The 21093-nt window shown below is 35.6% G+C and overlaps 3 protein-coding genes across 6 annotated transcripts; 1 reads left to right on the forward strand and 2 right to left on the reverse strand.

Moving 5' to 3' along the window:
- The first annotated feature begins 5702 nt into the window (after window positions 1-5702).
- Window positions 5703-9596, forward strand: LOC18038094. The gene is made up of 8 exons (XM_006429973.2): window positions 5703-6119; window positions 6850-7024; window positions 7223-7305; window positions 7945-8097; window positions 8458-8568; window positions 8871-8937; window positions 9010-9273; window positions 9381-9596. Exons 2-8 carry the CDS (start codon window positions 6904-6906, stop codon window positions 9395-9397), a joined length of 816 nt encoding a protein of 271 aa, XP_006430036.2. The 5' UTR covers window positions 5703-6119; window positions 6850-6903; the 3' UTR covers window positions 9398-9596.
- An 872-nt stretch (window positions 9597-10468) lies between these two features.
- LOC18038095 (dihydroneopterin aldolase 1) lies at window positions 10469-12705 on the reverse strand. 2 transcript variants are annotated; one of them, XM_006429974.2, is made up of 3 exons: window positions 12389-12705; window positions 11070-11271; window positions 10469-10921 (listed from the first exon to the last, which is right to left on the reverse strand). In XM_006429974.2, the coding sequence occupies exons 2-3, from the start codon at window positions 11264-11266 to the stop codon at window positions 10714-10716; spliced, it is 405 nt and encodes a 134-aa protein (XP_006430037.1). In that variant the 5' UTR covers window positions 11267-11271; window positions 12389-12705; the 3' UTR covers window positions 10469-10713. The 2 variants fall into 2 exon arrangements, with proteins under 2 accessions (XP_006430037.1, XP_024037285.1); XM_024181517.1 differs by having other exon boundaries at window positions 11070-11315.
- Window positions 12706-13605: 900 nt separating this feature from the next.
- LOC18038840 (ubiquitin carboxyl-terminal hydrolase 8) lies at window positions 13606-20708 on the reverse strand. 3 transcript variants are annotated; one of them, XM_024181515.1, is made up of 13 exons: window positions 20389-20708; window positions 19626-19835; window positions 19340-19475; window positions 18966-19025; window positions 18776-18871; window positions 17614-17958; window positions 17362-17502; window positions 17021-17191; window positions 16448-16705; window positions 15831-15979; window positions 14916-15467; window positions 14446-14719; window positions 13606-14210 (listed from the first exon to the last, which is right to left on the reverse strand). In XM_024181515.1, exons 1-13 carry the CDS (start codon window positions 20694-20696, stop codon window positions 14091-14093), a joined length of 2820 nt encoding a protein of 939 aa, XP_024037283.1. In that variant the 5' UTR covers window positions 20697-20708; the 3' UTR covers window positions 13606-14090. The 3 variants fall into 3 exon arrangements, with proteins under 3 accessions (XP_024037283.1, XP_024037282.1, XP_024037284.1); XM_024181514.1 differs by having other exon boundaries at window positions 13606-14273; XM_024181516.1 differs by having other exon boundaries at window positions 14180-14269.
- Between the last annotated feature and the right edge of the window lie 385 nt (window positions 20709-21093).

The raw sequence follows: 21093 nt of genomic DNA on the forward strand, positions 1-21093 counted from the left end.
CATTTGCAGCCATAAAAATGAACTACAATCATTTTAATGAAGAAATACAATTACTTGGTTGACTTTTCAGAATGAATAGGTATCAACCCACAAAAGCTTCAAAGTTCAAACTGCCACACTAAGACAGACTTATAATCGTTGTCTGAGGGCAATTACTAGAGACAAATTATCAAAAAAGGCCCATTTCTTCCATTAACGAAGCTAGCTGAATTGTCACCACATGCATGCACAATCCTCACACGAACTTTCTGTCAACAAAATTATCAAGGGAAACTGGCAGACGAAGCATTAACTAATAAAGTACCTTTGTCCCACTCTTCCTAAGTCCTATCTAATTTGATCCTCAGGCACTGCTTAGCTAGCACTTCGGATTTTATCCTCAGGGTCTACTTGTGTGTGGGGGACGAGAGGTTCAGAAACAAAATTGATGGAAGGAAGATCACAAAACAGGATATAAATGCCATCAGGATGTACTCATACTTGCGTGAAAGAGCATCACAACAAAAAATGACATTTCTTTTTCCCCTCACTCTTAATCTTAGGCTGCAATGGTGGTTTAAAGTATGTACATTGAAAAAAAAAATAGATGCATATATATATATTTTTTTAAATTTCCCACTCATACAAACCTGCTATGGTAGTTTAAGCTGTTAGGTGCGAACCTTTCAATTAAAACCTCCCTTCATATTATCATTACAGGAAAAGGCCCACTACACACAACCAAATGCAAGCAACTGAAGACACTTTTTCACCCAAAAATATATAACTGGGTGTCTACCAGTTTGTATGGTAAGGAATGGGCCTTTTTTGATGCACCTGCCGTTTTCAGTTGCGAAGCTCTTTTAGATAAGTACAGAGTGGGAACCTTATGCAAGTTTCTTCTTATCCTCTTGCCCAGAACTCAACTCAACCCAATCTTACCTTAGTTTCTGCATAAGGTTCCTACTCTGTACAAGTTCTTAGTGCTTTATCTTACTCTTGGAACAACCCAACCCTAACTGTGGACTCTGTTTCTAGTGGGGACCATAATTTTAATTAGCATTTAAAATTGGAAATACTCATAAAAAGTTGGACACAAGTGCAAGTTCAGGCTGTGGAAAATAATGTTATCAGGAATGTCGTCAGACGCATGCTATGTTTACGTCCAGATTGAGACTTTATCTCTTTTGCCTCTTCTCTGCATGGAATACAATAAGAAAAGGATAAAAACAATCCAAAAATTCATTAAAACTTCAAATAAAATACACAAGGATCTGCAAATTATTTAGGGTGTTCAAGCAAATACTGGCTGAAGGGGGAAGCGAAAAGGAAAAAGAAAAAAGGATATAGTAAGCGAGACAATGCACTGATAACACCAGACCACTAAATACATCGAAAAACACTCCAAATCAACAAGAATTTACGAAAAAGGCATTGTGATAATATTTATAAATCACGTAAATTCCAGCTCAGTATATACAATGAAAATATAAAGGGGAACATAATCACCACAGAAGAATAATAATAATTCAGATGTTATAAAGTAACCATCTGTTACAATCACTTTGGTTTTGTGTGGAATTAACTTTGCAAATTAAAGAAAAAGAAAATTAAGAGTAATGACACTTTGAGGGGTCAATCTCCTCCGTAAGACTCAAGTCTTATTCTGAATTCTTTTAATGATTTTTATTCAATAATCAATTGAAATTTAAATACAAGAATTTGCTAACTAAATCCAAGAAACAAGGAAATAATATCCAGAACAATCAGGAAAGTTTTGGACTCGCTCTTACCAACTACACACACTCAAAACAAATTAAAAAATAAGGTTGACGTAATCTTTACGTTTATTGCCCACCAAACTCCATACTTCTAAGTAATGGCTCTGCACGTGCCCCAATCAACTAATACTTGCTTGCAACACCATCATTCAAGCACTCTATGCTTGATTCAAGTAACAATATTTTTGCCTTAAAAATGAAAATGGATGTTTTGATAACACAAAACTGTCTTCAGCATAGTGTACTTGTGTGCCTCACTCCTAAAAGAACATGAGTACAACTGAGTAGTCTATCATATTTTATAAAGGAGAAGAAAAAAATAACCAAAAGCAAAAGCAATGTGATAGTAAAGTTACTCTAGTCTACGCACTCCATCAATAGTTTTCGTTTTGATCATTTTTAAGTAAAATTCATCTGGATTCCTAAACGTTGCCTTCTATTTGAGTCTCTGTACAAGCAAACACAGGAAACAAACCTTAGCCATGCATAAGCACAAACAATTTTTGAGAGTCAATAATGGTAGCCAAAGACATGTTACCCGTAAAGTCTCCTCTTTACGGTAATCATTAATTGAATAATTGGTAATTCGTTAAATTAAAAATCTAAATGAATTAATTGTATTATCTCACCAACAAATTAATGAATATCATATTATTTAGGATAGATTTCTTAGATAAAAAATTCGGAGGGTGTAGCACTACTCATGACAATGTGGGGACTTGATAATATTAATAATTTAGACTTTGAAGAATAAATAAAAATATTACTCAATTATATAAAAAAGAAATATTACTTAATTAAATTAACTAAACGCTATTTAAGAGATAAATAAAATATAACGTAATTTCCATCATTTTAATTTACAGTGCATCCTAATTAAGATGGCACAAATTGAACTAGCTATCATGTTTGTCTACCTTGAAGTGGATACGGGCAATTTAGTTTTCAACTTGGAAAAAAAAGCAAAAAATAAAAATAAATAATAATTGTTTTATTGAGATTTTGGATGACCCCAAATAAAACAATAAAATAGTGAGAAGGGATGGATATTGAAAGGAGAGGTTAGTTGCGAGGGTTGTGGGTTTGATGGTATAAGGAGAAATAAGTGATCAAAATAAGACTAAGAACCACCATAACTTGAGCTTGGCATATCCTGCAAATCAAAGCACACAAACGTTAGAGGTGGAGCAGGCGGTGCCGACAATCGCATTCCGATGCTTAAGTAAGACTTTGAGCAATAAGGGATTGCCTCAAGGTCGAAATTAGACCTTGAAGCTGATAAAAAATGACAAAAATGATTTGTGTATCCTTTGAGGAAGAGAGTGATAGCAATGTTTTTGGTTGAATCAAAGTTGATTACCATTGGAGAGCATGTCTTGAGCATTTTAGGAGTATGCCTGAGGGTCTTTTCGTAATTCTAGACATGTGGTGCTAGTTGATTTGGTTTTCCTCCCTCAGGCGAGAGTATTTTGGAGATTGTAATTGTGGTCCCGAGATGGTGATGTGCTTAAGCAGGGGAGACAAAAAAAAAATCAATAGACACCCTCTTGCTCCTTACTTTTTACATATGGCCTCTCCTCGAGCCACTAGTCATTCTAGTTTTTGGACGACTGCAGGGGAAAGCTAAGGTGACAGTTGTCCTTTTATTTTCCTTTTTTGGCCTCTTCTCCTTCATTGGTTCTTTATATTTAGTAAAAGTAAGATATTTTTTGATTTAGTATACGAAGGCACGTAATGCTCACGCATAACCTTAACCATTAAATACATGAATTCCAATTTGCCCCTTAATTGTATATTTTTATCAAAGCTATCCTCCCCAAGGAAAACTTATATCCTAGTTTGGCTTAATGTTATAAGATGAGTTTCATTGTGCAATAACCCGTGCGGCACTTAGGCGACTTCTAGCACACAAGTCTCAAACTAGCGATGTAAGAACGCTTGCGGAAAATGCTAGAGAAAAGGGGTCAAAGTATATTTTATTGCACACTAAAAATAATATACAAGAAAGCTTTTACAAGAGAGCTAGAGAGCTTGTGTGTGTGGTGGGCAAATGAGGGGCTCACCCCTATTTATAGGCGTTGGAGTGCTAAGGGAGGAAACTTCCTAGCAACTTCCATAAATATCATAGGGGCCTATGTGGAGAAACCTAAAAACTTCTAGCTTATGTACATTTTGTAGAGAGTTCTAGAATTTGGGGTGGGCTTGGATGGTCACTAAGCTCACCACAATTGGTTAGTTGTGTTGGCGGCCTATTTCTAAGCGCATCGCTCTTCTAAGTGCATCCCGCCTTTAGTGCTAAGCGCATCCCGATTTTAAGTGCACTTTACTTCGAGGTAGATTTTTGTTAAATGAATCTATGCGTGTGGATTTAGCCTCCGTTGGTGGTAAATTTTAGCGGCCCGTGACATTAAGTTTCCCTACCTTTTTTATTTAGTTGTTTGGTTTCATTGATTTAATCATACTAATGTCACGTGTTGACATTTCATTGGCTCATGTTTACACTCGTAGTTCCTCTCAAACAACAACAACAACAACAATAATAATTTAACCGAACCGAATGGGTTTGCATTTGCCCGGCTCAAAACCCAACCAAATCAACCAATCCATAGGTTCTTTCATTTGAAATTAAAAAAAGATCTAAACAAAAAACTATAAATAATTAAAATAGACAACAGAAAAGAACCCTGAATCTTAAATCAATTCCTCACACTCGTCTCCCACAAGTTACACCCTCGTTATCTAACACTCACACCATATACACAGCTGGTAGCCGTTCCTCTCACAACACCACGCAGCCACCGTTTCACTGCAGTCAGCCCGTCGCAGCAGGTTGTTGCCTCTATCCCTGTAGCAGCTCGTCGTCTCAGCTGTCGCCATTTGTCGCTTGAGCCAGTCGTTTCCTTCATGCCGGTGAGTTATGCTGACTGTTGACTTTGTTTTTTGTTATTTTATTATTCCCTAAATTAATTTTTGTAGCAGCTATTAGATTGTGAGCTGTTAGTTGCTAATTTCTATTGTTAATGTGTTTGGGGAAAACTGCAAAAAAGAAAAAGAAAAAGAAAAAAAAAGGTTTGATTTTGGCAGCTGTTAGTGGATTTATATACAAATAAATAAACTTATGTTTTTGTTTTCTTTTTTTGCCAGCTTTGAATTTGTTATTGAAAGAATTGTCGTGATGTTATTAACTTAGGCAATAAGACTTATTTGTATTGCCAAGTATGTTAAATAATTTGTATTTTTTCTGTTTCTAAGGGTTTTGTTGGGTTCCAAATGAATCAATATTTTTTTTATTTTTTTTATTTAATTCCTTTCAGATGTCATGAAAACCACCATTACCAAGAAATAAAAATGGTTTAAAGATCAATAGAGCGGCAACATTTCACTAACTTCCAGATAATAGTGAAGTGCAAATGCAATGTACAAAGTGAAAAGAACCGAACAAAATCAAACCGAGCCGAAACCGAAATTGATTCCAGAACCCAACCGGACCGGATGCTGCCCGCCCTAGGGTTATCATATAAAAAGGGTCTGCAACCTTATTTGCAAGACTGTTGATGAGTTTAATAAAATATCTTTTTGATGATTCGGTTGTTTGCTATTTCTTGCTTCTGTTTTGCATCTTCAACTTTTTTGGTCATAGAAACTATAGGATTTTCAAAACAATGGTGTAATTTTCATCTGTTTGCTATACAGTGCTTCATTTAACTCGAAGCTCAACTTTATACTTGTAGGAGTAGCAGAAAAGCCCAGCCCGTGGGATAAAATATGGATAATGGCTCATATAATATAAAGCCCATGTATCATGGGCCTGGTCTGGTTAAGGGCCTCTTAGAGCCCGGACCCAGGCTTTATATGTATAATGCATATGTTTTTTTGTTTAAAGAAAAAAAGCTTTATGACATATAAAAACAAAAAATTAAAATTGAAAAAAAAACTAAAAAATCAAAAAAAAAAAAAAAAGTAGCCGAAACCTGAATCCCTAAAATTCTCCCCTCACTCAGCCGCTCTCATTGCTCTCTACCTCTCTCCCACGAATCACACTCACCCACCCATACCAAGTGAAGCAATCAAGCAACAAAAAGCAGCCGCCGGCAGCCACATTCATTAACTCACAGCGAACCGGCGATTACAGCCACCATCGTTCATCTATCGTCGATTGAGCTTGAGGGACGCAGCCACGCGAGTGCAGTGCGCGACGCTGCAGCAACCCAGGAGCTCCAGCCGCGCAACGTATTGGCAGCCACTCGAACCCACAGCAGTAGCTAACCCGTGCGGCGGTGCAGCAGCAGCAAACCCAGGCGACCACGACCCGAACCAGTGCCCAGGCGACCCGAATCAACAAGCCATCACTAATTCAGGGTAGAATATAATGAGATTATGGTTGAATTATTGAGAAATTTTGTATTGTAGAATATTATGAGATTATGGTTTAGAAAATGTTTTGTATTGTTCGGAAAATATTATGAAATTATGTATAAATTAATTATTAGAAAAATACTATGAGATTTTGGTGTAAAAAAATTATCTATTTTATTAGAAAATTTTATCCGATTATGGTGTAGAAAATGTTCTGTATTGTTAGACATTCTTTTATAGTATAGAACTTTTTAGATGATATTAGAGATTAGAACAAGCCGACAGATTTGGTGATATAATTATATTAATCTAATATCTTACCTATAGGATAAGGAAGAAGCCCCCCACAAATATTGGATTAGTTTTTTTTTTCAGTATTAGAATTTATAATTTATTATGTTGTATTCTTAATGTTTTGTGTATTGGAATATTGTGTATTAGGTAGTCAACTTTAATTTAAGTTTAAAAAAATTAAAAATTCATGAAAGCCTTAGCCCGGCCCTCGCCCAGCCCAGGTCCAGCCCGCTCAAATTTAGACAGGCTTTTAGAGGGCTTGGACTTAATGATAATAACGTGGGCCTGGGCTTAAAAAAGCCCGGGCCAAGCCCGCAAATTGCCAACCCTATATACTTGTAATATTAGTCCCACCCAGTTCCCATCTGTAATTCTTTTTATATGCTACTTCAATTTTTGATTTAATTTCTCAATCTAATAATGTTAATTTTTCTGTTAGATAATTTGATCTATTGTAGCGGGATATTCCTTTGCGAAATTAGCTTTTGAAGTCATGGTGGGCTGGCAGAGACATTTGCAGTCTGTTTTTTGTCAAGTTGGAAAAATACTGGGACATAATTACACTGCATCTGCAAACTTTTCTAGTTCTCGGTTACAGTCCTCTCTTTTGCACGGTGAGTCTAAGATGTAAATTTGTAGCAATGAGCTACTACTGGTAGTTATAGAGAAAGATTAACTAGAAACTTTTAGGTTTTAAAGTGCTCTTATTGTTTTTCTTCTTGAACTTTTATCTTTATTTCCATGCTTTTCAATGTGCTGATTACAAGTAGTAACCTGAATTTGAGGGTTAAATGAAATTTATGATTTCACAGGTCAGTTACTACATATACAAAGTCTCTGGACGTCACCCTCTACTAACATCTCAAGGCCTTTATATCAGTATCTGCAGCAGTTGGTAATACTTACTGTTCCTCTCCATTTTTATATGATACTTTGTATAAATTTGGAAGATTTTCAGATACTTTGTATAAAATTGAAAGATTTTCAGTAATGCAAGGTCTGCTTTTACAATGAAACACAACAAGAGACCCGAAATGTACTCTGATATAAGGTGTAAATATATGCAATCTTAAAGTAGATTCAGTGTCTTTTCACACATGGCTGGCCTGATTTAATGCACATGGGCGTATTTGTAAATTAATATTCACAAACATCATGTATTGGAAGAAAAATAATGGTTTACCCCTTCATAAAACTCTTCTCCGAAGTTTTGAATTACTCATCAATGCATTGGCTGCAAGCTTTCATCAGTACACAGTTTCCAGTAATGAAATTGGCTACGCATGTATATTGATGGAGAGATGCTTCATCGTCACTTTAATGTATCTCTAAATTGTTGATTTAAATCATCCTTCCATATGGAAGACTTGTACGTTGATTTTGCTGGCAAAATGAGTTGAAGTATAAGTTGGATTTTGTAACTACTGTTGTTTATTAAGATAATGGGTTTCATCTTCAAGATCTGAACTGCTTACATTTTAATTTAATCTTTCTCTGGGTTTAATGTCATAATTGTCTGATCTTTTATTTATAGAGCATTTCCAGTACTAGGAAGTTACTGGCAAATTCATCAGATGAAACTCCTGTTTCATCTCCATTGTTGGCAATAGAAAGTGGAAAAGCTGATGACCAGAAGGTGGTCTCTAAACCTGCAAAAGTTCAAGCTGTACTAAAGGGCATAAAGCAGGTATAAACATAAAAGAAAGTATGGGAAATTTTGCTTCATCATTTTTCTGATTTGACCATGAAATTTGACGACTGGTTTAGAAAATGTTGTTACGACTTCCCCCTCAATTTCCTTTTCAGTACCATTAGATTTGAGGAAGAAGGGAAGACGTATCATTTGACCAAATTCCTCACTTCTGAATTTTTAGGTGGTGATCCATCAGTATATCAGATGGTTTAACCCAACAAAAAGAAGCATTATTGGATCTATAGCATTTGGCTGTTTTTCTTTTGTTTATGCATCTCATTTGCATGCTCTTTTGTGCAATAATGTTATCAATTGTGCACCACCTGATCAAGTTTTGTCCACTTTCTTGTATAGAGTCCTAAAAAGATCAACTTGGTTGCTGCATTAGTACGTGGCATGCGTGTTGAAGATGCATTATTGCAGTTACAAGTGACCATAAAGCGAGCTGCAAAAACTGTCTACCAGGTGATTCAGTCATTTACCTGTTGTCGTTTCATTTCTTTTTTTTTTTTTTTTTATTTGAAAGTTTCTGGTTTCATTAAGTGATGTGAAATAAAGTTATTGCATTTTAGTCGTCAACACATGGAAACCAGTAGTGTAATTACCTACTGAACAAAATGGGTGAATAAGACTTGATATGAGAATAGCCTCCTTTTCCAATGTACTTACGGAAGTGATCTGATGATTTAAAAGGAAGAACAAAATGTAGAAGGAGAATATCCGTTTCTTAAGAACCGCAATGTACAAATTAAATCTGTGATGTGCAGGTTATTCACTCTGCCAGAGCAAATGCTACGCACAATCATGGGTTGGATCCAGATCGTCTCCTGGTTGGTAAGTTAATGCAAATGAACTTCCTCTGAATAGTTTATTTTGATTTTCTTACTCTGCATCTATTGCTCACAGCCGAGGCATTTGTTGGGAAGGGATTTTTCAAGAAGAGGGTTAGTTACCATTCTAAGGGAAGAAGTGGAATTAAAGTAAGGCCAGAGTGCCGTTTGACCGTTGTAGTGAGGGAGCTGACTGCTGAAGAGGAGGCACAAATAGCCAGGCTGAGAGTCCACAAGTTCCGCAAGCTTACTAAGCGGGAACAGCGGCTTGTACCTCATCAGCTTATTGAGACCACTCCAATATGGAACCGCAGAGGCAAAAGCAGCAATCGTGAACCAAGTATGAATGCATGAGCCAAAGATATTCTTTTGTTTTCATCCACGATTTCTGGAAAAGTTTTCGTGGGAAGTATTTGACACTTGTTTACATGTGTCTTTGCATTTTAGTAGAAATGATCTCGTAGAAACTTGCTACCAAATGCCAGAAGGGAGAAAAGCAAGGACTGAAAATAACTTTGTTTAGTGTAATAGATAATGGCAAATGTAGTTTTCAAAAGGTTGCATTTGGTTTTGATCTCCGGGATGTAATATTAAAAGGAGGACGGAAAGACGCATCCTTTTTTAACTGTCATGATGAAAGGAATAATTTCGTTGGTGGTAAAATGGACGTGCGCTCTTTTGCTAACCGTATGAATACCTTTTTAATGGTTTATTTCACAATTTTATTTCATTTTACTGAATTATACCTTTTTAAAGTTCTTCGTGCTACCACCTGAGGAGGGATCGCTCTTCCCTTTCTAGCAATTAGCAAAGGATGGCAAAAAAGAAACGCGAAATCAATTTTATTCTTTCATTTTTATTTTTTTTTCAATTCCAAAATCACTGGAAATCAATAAATTTTAATTAAGTTTAGCCGGAAGAAAGGACCAAGGAATGGCGCGAATCAGGTCGATGTTGAAGAAACCAAAAATTGATGACTCATTCATAATGCTAACATACGTGGAAATAAATGAAATAAAATAAAATAAAAAATGTTGGTGAAAATTTAAAGAAATGTTTCTGAGATCAACGTAACATTTCCTAATTAACTAACTGAGATTCGACAAAAATGATTGGTGCATACATGTCAATTTGATTCACTGCAATACAAATTAACAACACTCAACACTTTGGGGAACCAATACCAAATAAATAATAATTAATTAATTACTCTTAGCAGAGCCCACGTCTGCTTTCTTTAGTTTTTATGTTGAACTACGAATCCTTGGATGTTAAGGTTATGTTAATAATTCATTATAAGTGTTCTTTTTAAAAAAAAATTATTTATATAATGAAATTTATAAAATGCTTAATTTTATTAATTAATTTTCATTTTAATCAGCTATACCTTCGTTCTTCAGGAATAGTTTAAAATTCTTGAGAGTTTGTTTTGGAAGCCAAAGTGTTTTTTAATTAACGAATGATCCCAAAAAAAAAAAAAACAAATGAATAAAAAGTGAAAATAAATTACTATCTTAAGATAGAGAAGAAAAAGGTAAAGACAATAACTACTCATTTATAATATTAATTCCCACGCATTCAAATATAGCAATATTTGAATTTTTTTAACAACTTAACGTTTTGGCAACCCCCAAAAAAAAAAATTGAACGAAAAAAGAAGACTGAGATCATCAATTCTTGATGTAGACAAACAACACGTAAATGTTATGCACCATGCCCAGCAATTTGGTGCATCAACACTTGATGTAGACATACAGCACGTAAATGTTATGCACCATGCTCAGCAATTTGGTGCATCAACACTTCTGTGTCTGAGGATCTCAATACCCAAGTAATCAAGAGAGCCTTCAACGGCAACATGAGGCTTCCCCACTTTCACTCGAACAGCTGATATTTGAGGGTACTTTGTCAGAGTGGTGGATGCGATGAGTTCAGCCACTGACTCGAGCAGGTTATGCGGTGGTCCTTCCATTATTTCCTTAACTATCCTGTTCGTTCAGGGTTAAAAAGAAGCCTAGTGAAAACAAGGCATACAGTTACAAAACCACAGAGATAACTGGCAATGACTGGTATTTGAAGATATATCTACCCAGCAAATTTCAGTTCTATAAACAGTGGTGTAAAAGTTTTGCCCACCTGTAAATTGCAGTATAACTAATAGTATCTGCCAGAAGGTCAGTTTTACCAGCTTTGCGAAGATCCATCCAGGCATCTACATCTACCACAAACTTCTGGCCTAGTGTCCTTTCTTCTTTCTTCACACCATGGAAACCATGGAACCTCAATCCCCTTAATATAAGTTTATCTCCCTTCATTATCTCAATATCTTCCATAGTAGCTGCCAGCAAAGAGCAGAATTACTAGTTAACCCCAAAAGGCTAGCTGAAATGTAACAAGCATCAAACAAAGATGTGAAGAGGGATAGAGTCAGGTGAACCACATTCATGCTCAGGAAGCAGGAAGACATTCTCTAACATTTAAATTGAAAAAAAAAAAAAAATCATAGTAGAGGTTGTTGCAATGATGAAAAGATTAAAATTAGCGAAATCCCATGTTCTTCGAACAAACAATTGTCAACATCTCTTCTATAACCGCTAATAAATTGTCATGAACTAGGAGGCAAACATAACAGAGCAATAAAACAAATACTGTTAACCCCCAAGGGGTCAACCTTGCATCATAAGATGGAATAAAGAAATCCAACTTTCAAAGAAGTCATGGTCGGCCAATCGAAATTATTGTTATTCTTTTAAACTAATGTCTTTCAGGATATGTTTGGGACTGCCAAGCTCTACTTAACTTTGAAATCACACAGCAACTGAAGTGTTTGTTAAACAACCACTTATACTTTGAGCTTGACGCTAATACTCAATTTAACTTGATAGCTGGTGATTCCATTAAAGTCACAGAACCTCAGTCCTAAACATACCCATAAATTATAGCAACAAGATGTTCACAAACTTCGGCACAAACAATTCTTTAGCCAAAGCTCAAGGTCAAAGCAGGATAAGAAACCCAGCAGGAAGTACAACTTCTGAACAGATAATTCATGCTTAAAATACTAGCCCAATAATCAGACAATCCTATTTCTAATGATTTTCCTTTTTCATACCCAGAGACGGACAGAGTGGAAATATGAAGACACAGAGTTTTAGCATATTACAATGCTAACAACAATGTACCTACCCAATTTTTTTTAAAAAACATATTACTCCAGCATCATTTCATCGAACAGTGTATGTGCGGATACCGATTATCCCAATTCCAATGTGAACCCATTTGTGTATTTTGACAGAATAAAGCATAATCTGGACAAATCAAAGCGAAACAGAAGCTAAAAATTGGAAAAACTATCTATACCTACCCAGCAAAAGATACATAACCCACATAACAAGAGTGTTAATAATAAGTGCCCAAGAAGGAAAAAGTTCCAGTTTAGGAGGAACAGTACATACCTAAGTATTGAGAGCAAGAGGAGTTGTTGCAATGGTACTGAGAAAATGAGGATTTGGATATGTCTAATTTGAAACGGGGATGATTACGGTTGGTAAACTTAGTTGGTGGATATGGTTTGATTGGGACTTATGGCGCGTTTACTCCGGGGAGTAGGGGACCGCAATCCGAAATTGAAATTACTGACCGTGTTTGCTTAGTAAAATAGAGTCGAAAATTAGAATCGGAATCGTAGACCCACCATAACTTGAGAATGAAAAATGAGAGACTCGATCTCAAGGGAGGGGTGAGAATGAGTTCCCACCCATTTTAAGGATTAACCATTTTGCCTGCTCAAAAGTGAAAATGACTATTTTATCTTTATTTATAATTAATTAATATATTATTATAATTTATTCATATATTATTATTAATTAGTTAATATAATTATTACTGTTAATTAATATATTATTAACAATAATTATAATTTTTAAATAAATAATCACAATAATTAATATATTGTTATAATTAAATAATTAATATTATTATTAGTTAATATATTTTTATAATTATTATTGATATAATTATTATAATTAATTAGTATATTATTAGGTTAATTAGTTAAAAAAATTACAATTAGTTAATAATATTCTATAGACAATAATTAATAATAATAATACTTTTTGAATAAATAATCACTATGATTAAAATATAAACTAATAATTATAACAATAATTCATTAAGTATTTTTAATAATTTGTTATAATCTCACTAATTCCAATTTCAAATTTTAAGCAAACAACTTTTCTCTATTTTCATTCCAGCTTATTTTCATTCTTACCCATTGCAATTTCAATTTTGTAATCGCACCAGTATAGTAATTGGACGTTGTTAAAAAAAATTATTGTCAAATAAAATAAGAGAAGTTTTGTGCTTTATATATGGTACACTATTCATCCGAAAATATAGTGTATATTAATATTATTAATTTGATCAAGTATTTTAATCCCTATTACTATTATTTTAGTGCCTACCCAATTCAACCGGTCATGCTATTTAAAATAAAATCAGATAAGACAAGAATAACACAGTTAAGAACCAAATAATAAAAGCAACTGCAACTGGTCTCCAAACTTCGGGCCTTGGCATATATCATTAGGGTTTTTCTCATTCGTCGGGGGAAGGCATCACTAAACCCAAATGAACAAGAAGTAACAAAAAAAGAAATCAAATGATTAAATTTTTCCAAGTAACAATCTCCAATTAGGGCATCACTAGCGATCCTCACTGTTAGGAAAGAAACCAACTAACAGCTCCTCAAACATAATTTGCTGCAATAACCACAAGCTGCAGACTATATAAAATGCTATGTCAGTACGTCTACAATAGCTAAATATTTTGACTAAGAAACTGATGAATCATAAAAGTTACACTGTGATCCGTGAAGAAATATATGATTTAAGGGGGCGCCACCCAACCTAAAAAGGAAAAAAGAATATGAAGCATATATACACGTTTGAAGCCAGTTAAACTTTTTACTGGCACATTTTTAAAACTGTACAGTGTTTAGCTTAAACACTCATGTCTGTGATTCTGCTTCAAGCTGCGGGCAGAAAGTTGCTGCTGCTTCTAAATCTTAACCAGCAAAATGCTTCAAAAGGACAGGATGTTGCTCTCTTCCTTGATATCGGATTGTGAAGAATAACTATACATATGTGTGTGTTTTTATTTGACATCAGAGACTCTCTTGTAAAAAAGAACATAAGCTGCAGATGTCTTAATATTGTCCTCACTAACTGGATAAACCCTGTCATCATCAAACTCAAACCATCTTTTATGCCCGAGCTGCACAGAAGTAATTTGTGTTTTTAGATACTCGCACTGCTTGAAGGCTGAATGATAGTCTATCTATGACCAAGGTAAATATGAAAAATTGTATTTAAAAACAATTTGTAAACAGGGAAAACAGGATATTTTCACTGCACTGATTCTATGAGCAGCAGCTAATAAGAGACTGTAAAAGGTAATTAAGTCCAAACAGTCAGAGAAAACAAATATGAAAGGAATAAACACAACTTACGTCAACAAATGCAGTATAGTGACCACCCCCCATGCCTCCATAATGATTGCTTATTGCATACAGCACATAACGATTAGACAGCTGGCTGTTCTTACAGCAAACGTAATTTGACAGATCAAGATCGTCAATTGGAAAGTCAACATATGTATCCAGCTTGCTCTTAAAATAGCGGCTGAAGGAGAACCTCTTTAAATGAATAACCAAAATGTCAGGCGATCTCCAAAGATCTAATTTTTTGCTAGCTTGCCAATGCTTCTTGCACCTTGGGCAGTACCTGAAATTATGCATATTTGCAAACATCCATATGAGAACAGGTAACAAGAGTATGACCCAAAAAATTTAGTGTACGACTAGAGAATATAAATTACATTTGTGTACATAAAAATATATTGTTGTGGATATCAAAAGAACTGAGCAAGATACTTGCGTGCATATAGTTAATTAGTTATAATATAGTTGTACACACTAACCACATGTCTTCTGGTCCCAAGGGCTCCTCCTTCAAGAAAGCTTCCAGGCATTTATACAAAGAAACAGATTCCGGAGGCATCCTCGTGAACAGCTGTGGCTTGCAAACCTCCATTAATGAGCTGAGAAGACATGTATCATATTTTTCAATCATCTTCTCTGCCCATTGAACATGTATGGTCAATGGCTTGGCAAAATCTGAGATTGATAATGGCTCATTCATTTTTATCTCTGTTGGTCGTATTGAATCCAAACGGTAGAATTGGAAGTCATCACTCAAATGTGGCTCATCCCCTGCTTCACTACTATCTGAGACTGCATCATTATCTGAGACTCTCGAGCTGGTAACATCCTCCACTATAGAATCTCCATTATCTATTTTCCCGGCTTCATCAGAGAAATCTGAGTCATCTCCCACAGGCATTAGAAATGGATCGAGTAATTTCAAAAACAGTTTACGAATATCAGATCCATTAGTAAGATCAGATAGCCTTCCCACAAGAGGGGTGCCAAATATTTTCCATTCCAATGATAACCTCCCAAGATGGCAAGACCTGACTCCAGCATGATTAAAAAAATAATAATCAGCAACAACCATAGTCATGAATCTTTACAACCATAGTCATGAATCTTTGGAAAGAGATGAGAAAATAAATCTTTTTAAGGCATGAAAGAAGTTCATGTGTGTATTAGCCATGATCAACTCTAAATCATCAAGTTTCTGAGGTCCTCTATAGACATGCAAGTTTTGGAGGCAACTTGTTGAGGTATAAACACACAATATGCACCCTTCATCCACTAACATCTTTTTTCACAAAAAGAACAGGACAGAAACCAACAGCAACATATCAAACAGGGTGTAAAATCACTTGAATCATCAAATAAAGCTGCTATAACAATAATAATGGGAAGCTTACTCTTCCTTCCTTTCATGCATGAACAAAACCAAGGAGGGTGTCTCACTATCTTTTGGTAAACGATAAGCAACAAGTTTGTCTTCATCTCTGATCAATCCCAACAAATCAGATGGCTCATCCAGCACTCGAAAAATCTTACTCCTGTATATCTGCATGTCAGCCCATATATTTAGAGCTCAAATAACGAAGCTTCAAATGAAAAGATACACACAAGCACAAATTGAATATAGAGCCCCCAAATTTCTTAGCTTCCCATGTAGTGGTGAAAATTATAATCATACCAAATAAAATCATTTGATGACACAAGGATTAGCATAGCATTCTCTAAATAACATATTCTACATCCATATATAAATGCTGCATAAAGAATCATGGTATTTGAGCACCCATGCCTTTAAAAAGCAAATCCCCACAAATATATGACAGAACGAGTTGGCAAAGAAGTTTAACAGTGACATTATATACATAGTGCTAAGAAAGGATCTACAACAAAAGATAAGCACCCTAAGCATAATGAAGTGATTGGGAGGCCATGCTTTGGATCTAAAGCCCAGATGACAGATGCTCCTCAAGACTAGTAATACAGCAGTATTTGAAACCATAACTCTCATACATACCTCAGCCACCAACAGCTTTTCATGATTTCTTAAAAAACATTTAGTGCTCAAAGCATCAATAAGATCCTGAAACCTCCCGTATTTTGGTACAGTTACAGTAAACGGAGCTGGCATCGTACTCCCATCAGTGCTTAAAACTGTCACAGTCATAGTCCTCATTGTTGTTGAAGGAATAGGTAGTGACAGGTACATAAGTGGATCGAATGTGACAGACACCTTATTGCAAACTGGGCAAACCAACATTGAACGGTACTGGCCCTATAACAAAAGAAGAACAAATGTAATCCTAAGCATCAAGGGAAAATGAAACCATCTTATCATATATCAAGAAACAATTTAAATCAATCAAATAAATAGAAACGAGAACTCTTTTAAAATCATAAAATCCGGGAAACTTGGTTGGCTTCTTAAATTAGTCATTTGAAAGCCATTCCAGTGGCAGCCACTAGGAGGGCATCAAGAACACCAAAACTATAGAATATCTCACTATAAAGAAGCGAGGACTACTACTGCAAAACCAGAGTGCAAAGTTATATTAGACAGGTGAACCTTATATGTTAGCCGAAGGCTTACTTGGCACAAGTCAACTATGATGGAATCATTGCGGGCCCGGTGATTCCTCCAATATTCTTCAGCTACTTCTTCTTCTGGTTGTCCCTCTGCATCCTTAGCTTCTAAGTATGGCTTGCATTTCACTCGATTTAGATCTTCATGGAGTCCATCCAATAAAAAGGCCAGAAATTCCTGGAATACAGGCTCTCAAACATATTAATAAATAATCTTCGCACGTCCCAAAGTATCGTAAAGAAAATAATCGTGCACGAGCGCATCTACAAGTAATAACACCTCGCCATGTGGATGACAGAATGAAGGGTACAGAAGCATATTTAGTTAAGCTAATCATTTGCACTAACTTGGGAATCATGTTGATTATAGCCACTGAACTGAGGAGCAAAGTTAGCTAGTTTTAATTTGAACATTCTTGGAGCCACTGGAATTCCTCCTGGAGCCCATAGTTTCCTTAGAAGGTCTCCAAATGCTAAAGCAAGCTCACCCTGAAAATGGGAAAGGCAGTAAAGTTAATGTCTGAGAAGTGCAAAGAATGCAAGAATACTGGAAAAAATGTTCAATAGGAGCAATGTAATTTAAATGCAGATGTCGCATACGTTCAACCCCAATGGATTTTCGTAATTTATTTCTTTCTGGTAGTCACCAAGAAAGTAATCAACAATCTCCGGGGTATGTGCCAAGCACTGGATTGCACTATTCATAAAGCAAGTATTTCCAAGATTCCGCAATCCTGTCAAACCCAACAAACAGACTCCTCCATTGCCACTGCCACGCCGCACGGAGTTGGAAGAAGTTATATAAGAGTTCAGATTATCATTGCTCCCATTTATCTTCACTGAACCATTGCAAATAGAATCAATTATTTTGTAAGGTTCTGCCATCTCATCATTTGTCTCCCCAACTGAATCTGAAAATCCATGGACTTGCAATTGAAGGAAAACCTGCAGGTAGAATGCAGGAGAAAATTAAAACATATATTTCCTAAACTGTTTTCAGGCATTGAAAATATATAACTTGCAACACATGAACGCTTAGAGAATAAGCAAAACCAGTTTCACTAAGAATTTGTAATACAATATTTTCATCAACAAGCTGCAGCAATCAAATCAGCAGCCTTCAGAAAATTACAACTGCCAAAAGTTACCTAATATGATCTTGGGGTATCCAGAACTCCTCTAACAAAATATATACAAATGACACAGGTCTACGTTAGAAAGGAAAATGATTTTATCATTTTCCTTAAAGAATTTTAAGCGAAAAAAAAAAAAAAACTTTATCTTTTCTACTAACAGCAAGGTGAGCCCTCTAGTACCAGATGGCAAAGTATACAATCTTTCAAACGTATATAAGAAATTGATTTACCAGACTTTTATCTGAAAATTTTATATAGAAGTAACATTAATAGAAGTAAATATCTCATTCAAAGATATATATTTTTAAGGAAAAAATGTTCTCTCTTTCTTGCAAATCCAACCTTTGCAGATTGGAAGACGTGTTCTCATTTAACTACAATGGATATAAAACATATCAGATAGTTAATGAAGGGCTTCCAAACCCATGAAAGTTGAATTAACATTAATAGAGATTAAGGACCTTATATTCCATGAGTATATTAACCAAGCATAAGCGAGAAAGTCCCTATATTTTGCTTGTTACTGATGCTTGGCAGCCCCAAAGAGACAATAAATGCATGATTTCAGAAAGAAATATTTTGTTTTGGGGGGGGGGAGAGGGGGACAGAGAACCAGCTATTTATACCTCTTCACCTGGTTTTCCTGAGAAATCATCTGACATACTAACTCCATCATGCATTAAAAACTGAGTTGTCTGGCCCGAGAAGTCCCAAATATACAGCTGTAAAATTAGTGAATAAAAATTACTAAATAAATTTTCCCAACATATTAAACCATTTCAAAATAAGATAACAATCAATTGTTGTCAAACTCACCATCTCGGACACAGAAATGAATAAATTGCAGGCTCTCTTGTAAAGATCAACCTTGTTGTCCTGAAATACAATGCATTATGATACGTAAAGAACAAAATTTTACTCAAAGAAAAGGATTGTATTGGAGAGATAATACTTAAGATAATGAAAAACAGAAGAATATAGGTATTCTAATTTCTAAATAAATCAAGTATCAGATCTATCAACCAAAACCTTATACCACCACAACATATCTGAGAGGGACCTACAGACTGCACAACAAACAACGAGATCTCAGTGCTCAAACTCCCCACGAAACCCATTCATAAACCAAATGTCACGTTTAAGCAAAATACAGGGCCAAATGAAAACAAACAACAGAACACAAAATTGACCTCCAAGCTGATCTTCACTAACAAAGAATTTGTTTCCTGCGAAACAGAAAGCCTAATTTGTAATGGAAACACATCCTGCTCATCAGCAGCAAAAGAGCTCCCAAAATCCTTCACTGCTGCTTTAGAATCATTGTGCCTGTAGAAAGAGCAGAATAAATCAATGCCAACGTGAAACAATGCCACCAGATTCTACCTAAGGCTCATCCAAATAAATAATCAGGTTCATAAAAGAGAAAAGCAAGAATGAAACACAGCATAACAGAAAAGTGAAACAATTCTTGCTCACCATTTAAGAGCCCGCAGCCACATTCCTTCAGGAACCAAAGCATATTCACGAGCTGAAACTCCTCCTTCCCCACAATCACTATCCACAGACCCCTCTTTCTTCTTCAAATGCAACAGAATCTCCAAGTCAGTATTATCATCGTTAGACGAAACTTCATACAAAACACCTCCTACTTTCTCAGCAAGAAGGATTTGCGACTCCTTCCACCACCTGATATGCAATGTAAACACTTATGAGACCCCACAAACAAGAGATGTTTTCTTTCTTCCTGACTGCACTGTATTGTTCCAGTTCAATCCACACATATTTCCACTTCCATAAGCCAAATGACACTCTCAGCCTACATCCAGCACATCATTCCAATTTCACTTATTCACAAAAGCACCCCCCCCCCCCCCAATTCACCCACGGAGAAACTAAAATCCAGATTTTTGTTTTCAAAAGAACACATACAGTTATACATTTTTTTTTTCCTTTTCAGAAAGTCAACAGATAAAATATCACTAAAAATACATTCACAGGAAATAACTTATTCTTTAACTTTTAAAGGACCAACCAAACAACTTACCTTCTCTCCGAAGTTTCTGAAAATCACAAAATATTATAAAAAATTGCATTTATCGAGTTGAATGGTTTTGTTAAAAAAATAAAATGAAATCTTAAAGGAATCCTAGTTCAACTATTTTCCTTCAATTTCTCGGCAACCAAACAGGAGAGGCATCCAATACAAACCAAACAAAACCGACACGAAAACGAAACGCACCTGTACGGAACAAGATATACTTTCTGGCGGTCATCGTCGTCAAACAAGCCGCGACTGTTCGTCGCCGTTGGCTGACTAAAATAATTATTTTGGCGGGAGCTATTACTATAATCAAACTCAAAAAGGTGATCGTCGCCTTCGGAGGAGAAGGGATAGTCATTGTCCATCGCGGAGAAGAGGCCGGCTAGGGTTTTGGACAGGAGCGATTTGCAGAGGCGGAGAGTGGAGAGTGAGACACGCGAGAGAAAGCGCGTGGTGTTTCTGGTTAGCAAAAGCGACAATTGGAGCTTCTCTGCAAGTCGGGTCATGAAAACGGTGTGTTGTCGTAGAAATGGAGGTAATAATCGATTCGGATTTTGAATGATAATTTATTAATTTTTTCAGTGCTTTATCATTCAAGCCCTTAATCTTTTACATATTATTAAATCATGACAAAGATTATTTATTTCATTAAACCGGCCCTGACCTTCTAGCAAATGACGACATTGCCCTATTGTTTAATAATTTACATCATATCACAGATGTCCTATGGGTGTGTTTGGCAAATCACATTAGCCAGTATTATTGATGGATCCAGTATTAACTAAAATGAAATCCATATTTGATGATTTATGAATCTAATAATCTACATTATGGTGCAGTATAATGTATTACAATATAAATTGTGGTTCATTGTGGATCCCAAGTTTGTGTAATACATTAATT

Source organism: Citrus clementina, unplaced genomic scaffold, assembly GCF_000493195.1.
Source record: "Citrus clementina cultivar Clemenules unplaced genomic scaffold, Citrus_clementina_v1.0 scaffold_6, whole genome shotgun sequence".
Lineage (NCBI taxonomy): Eukaryota > Viridiplantae > Streptophyta > Magnoliopsida > Sapindales > Rutaceae > Citrus > Citrus x clementina.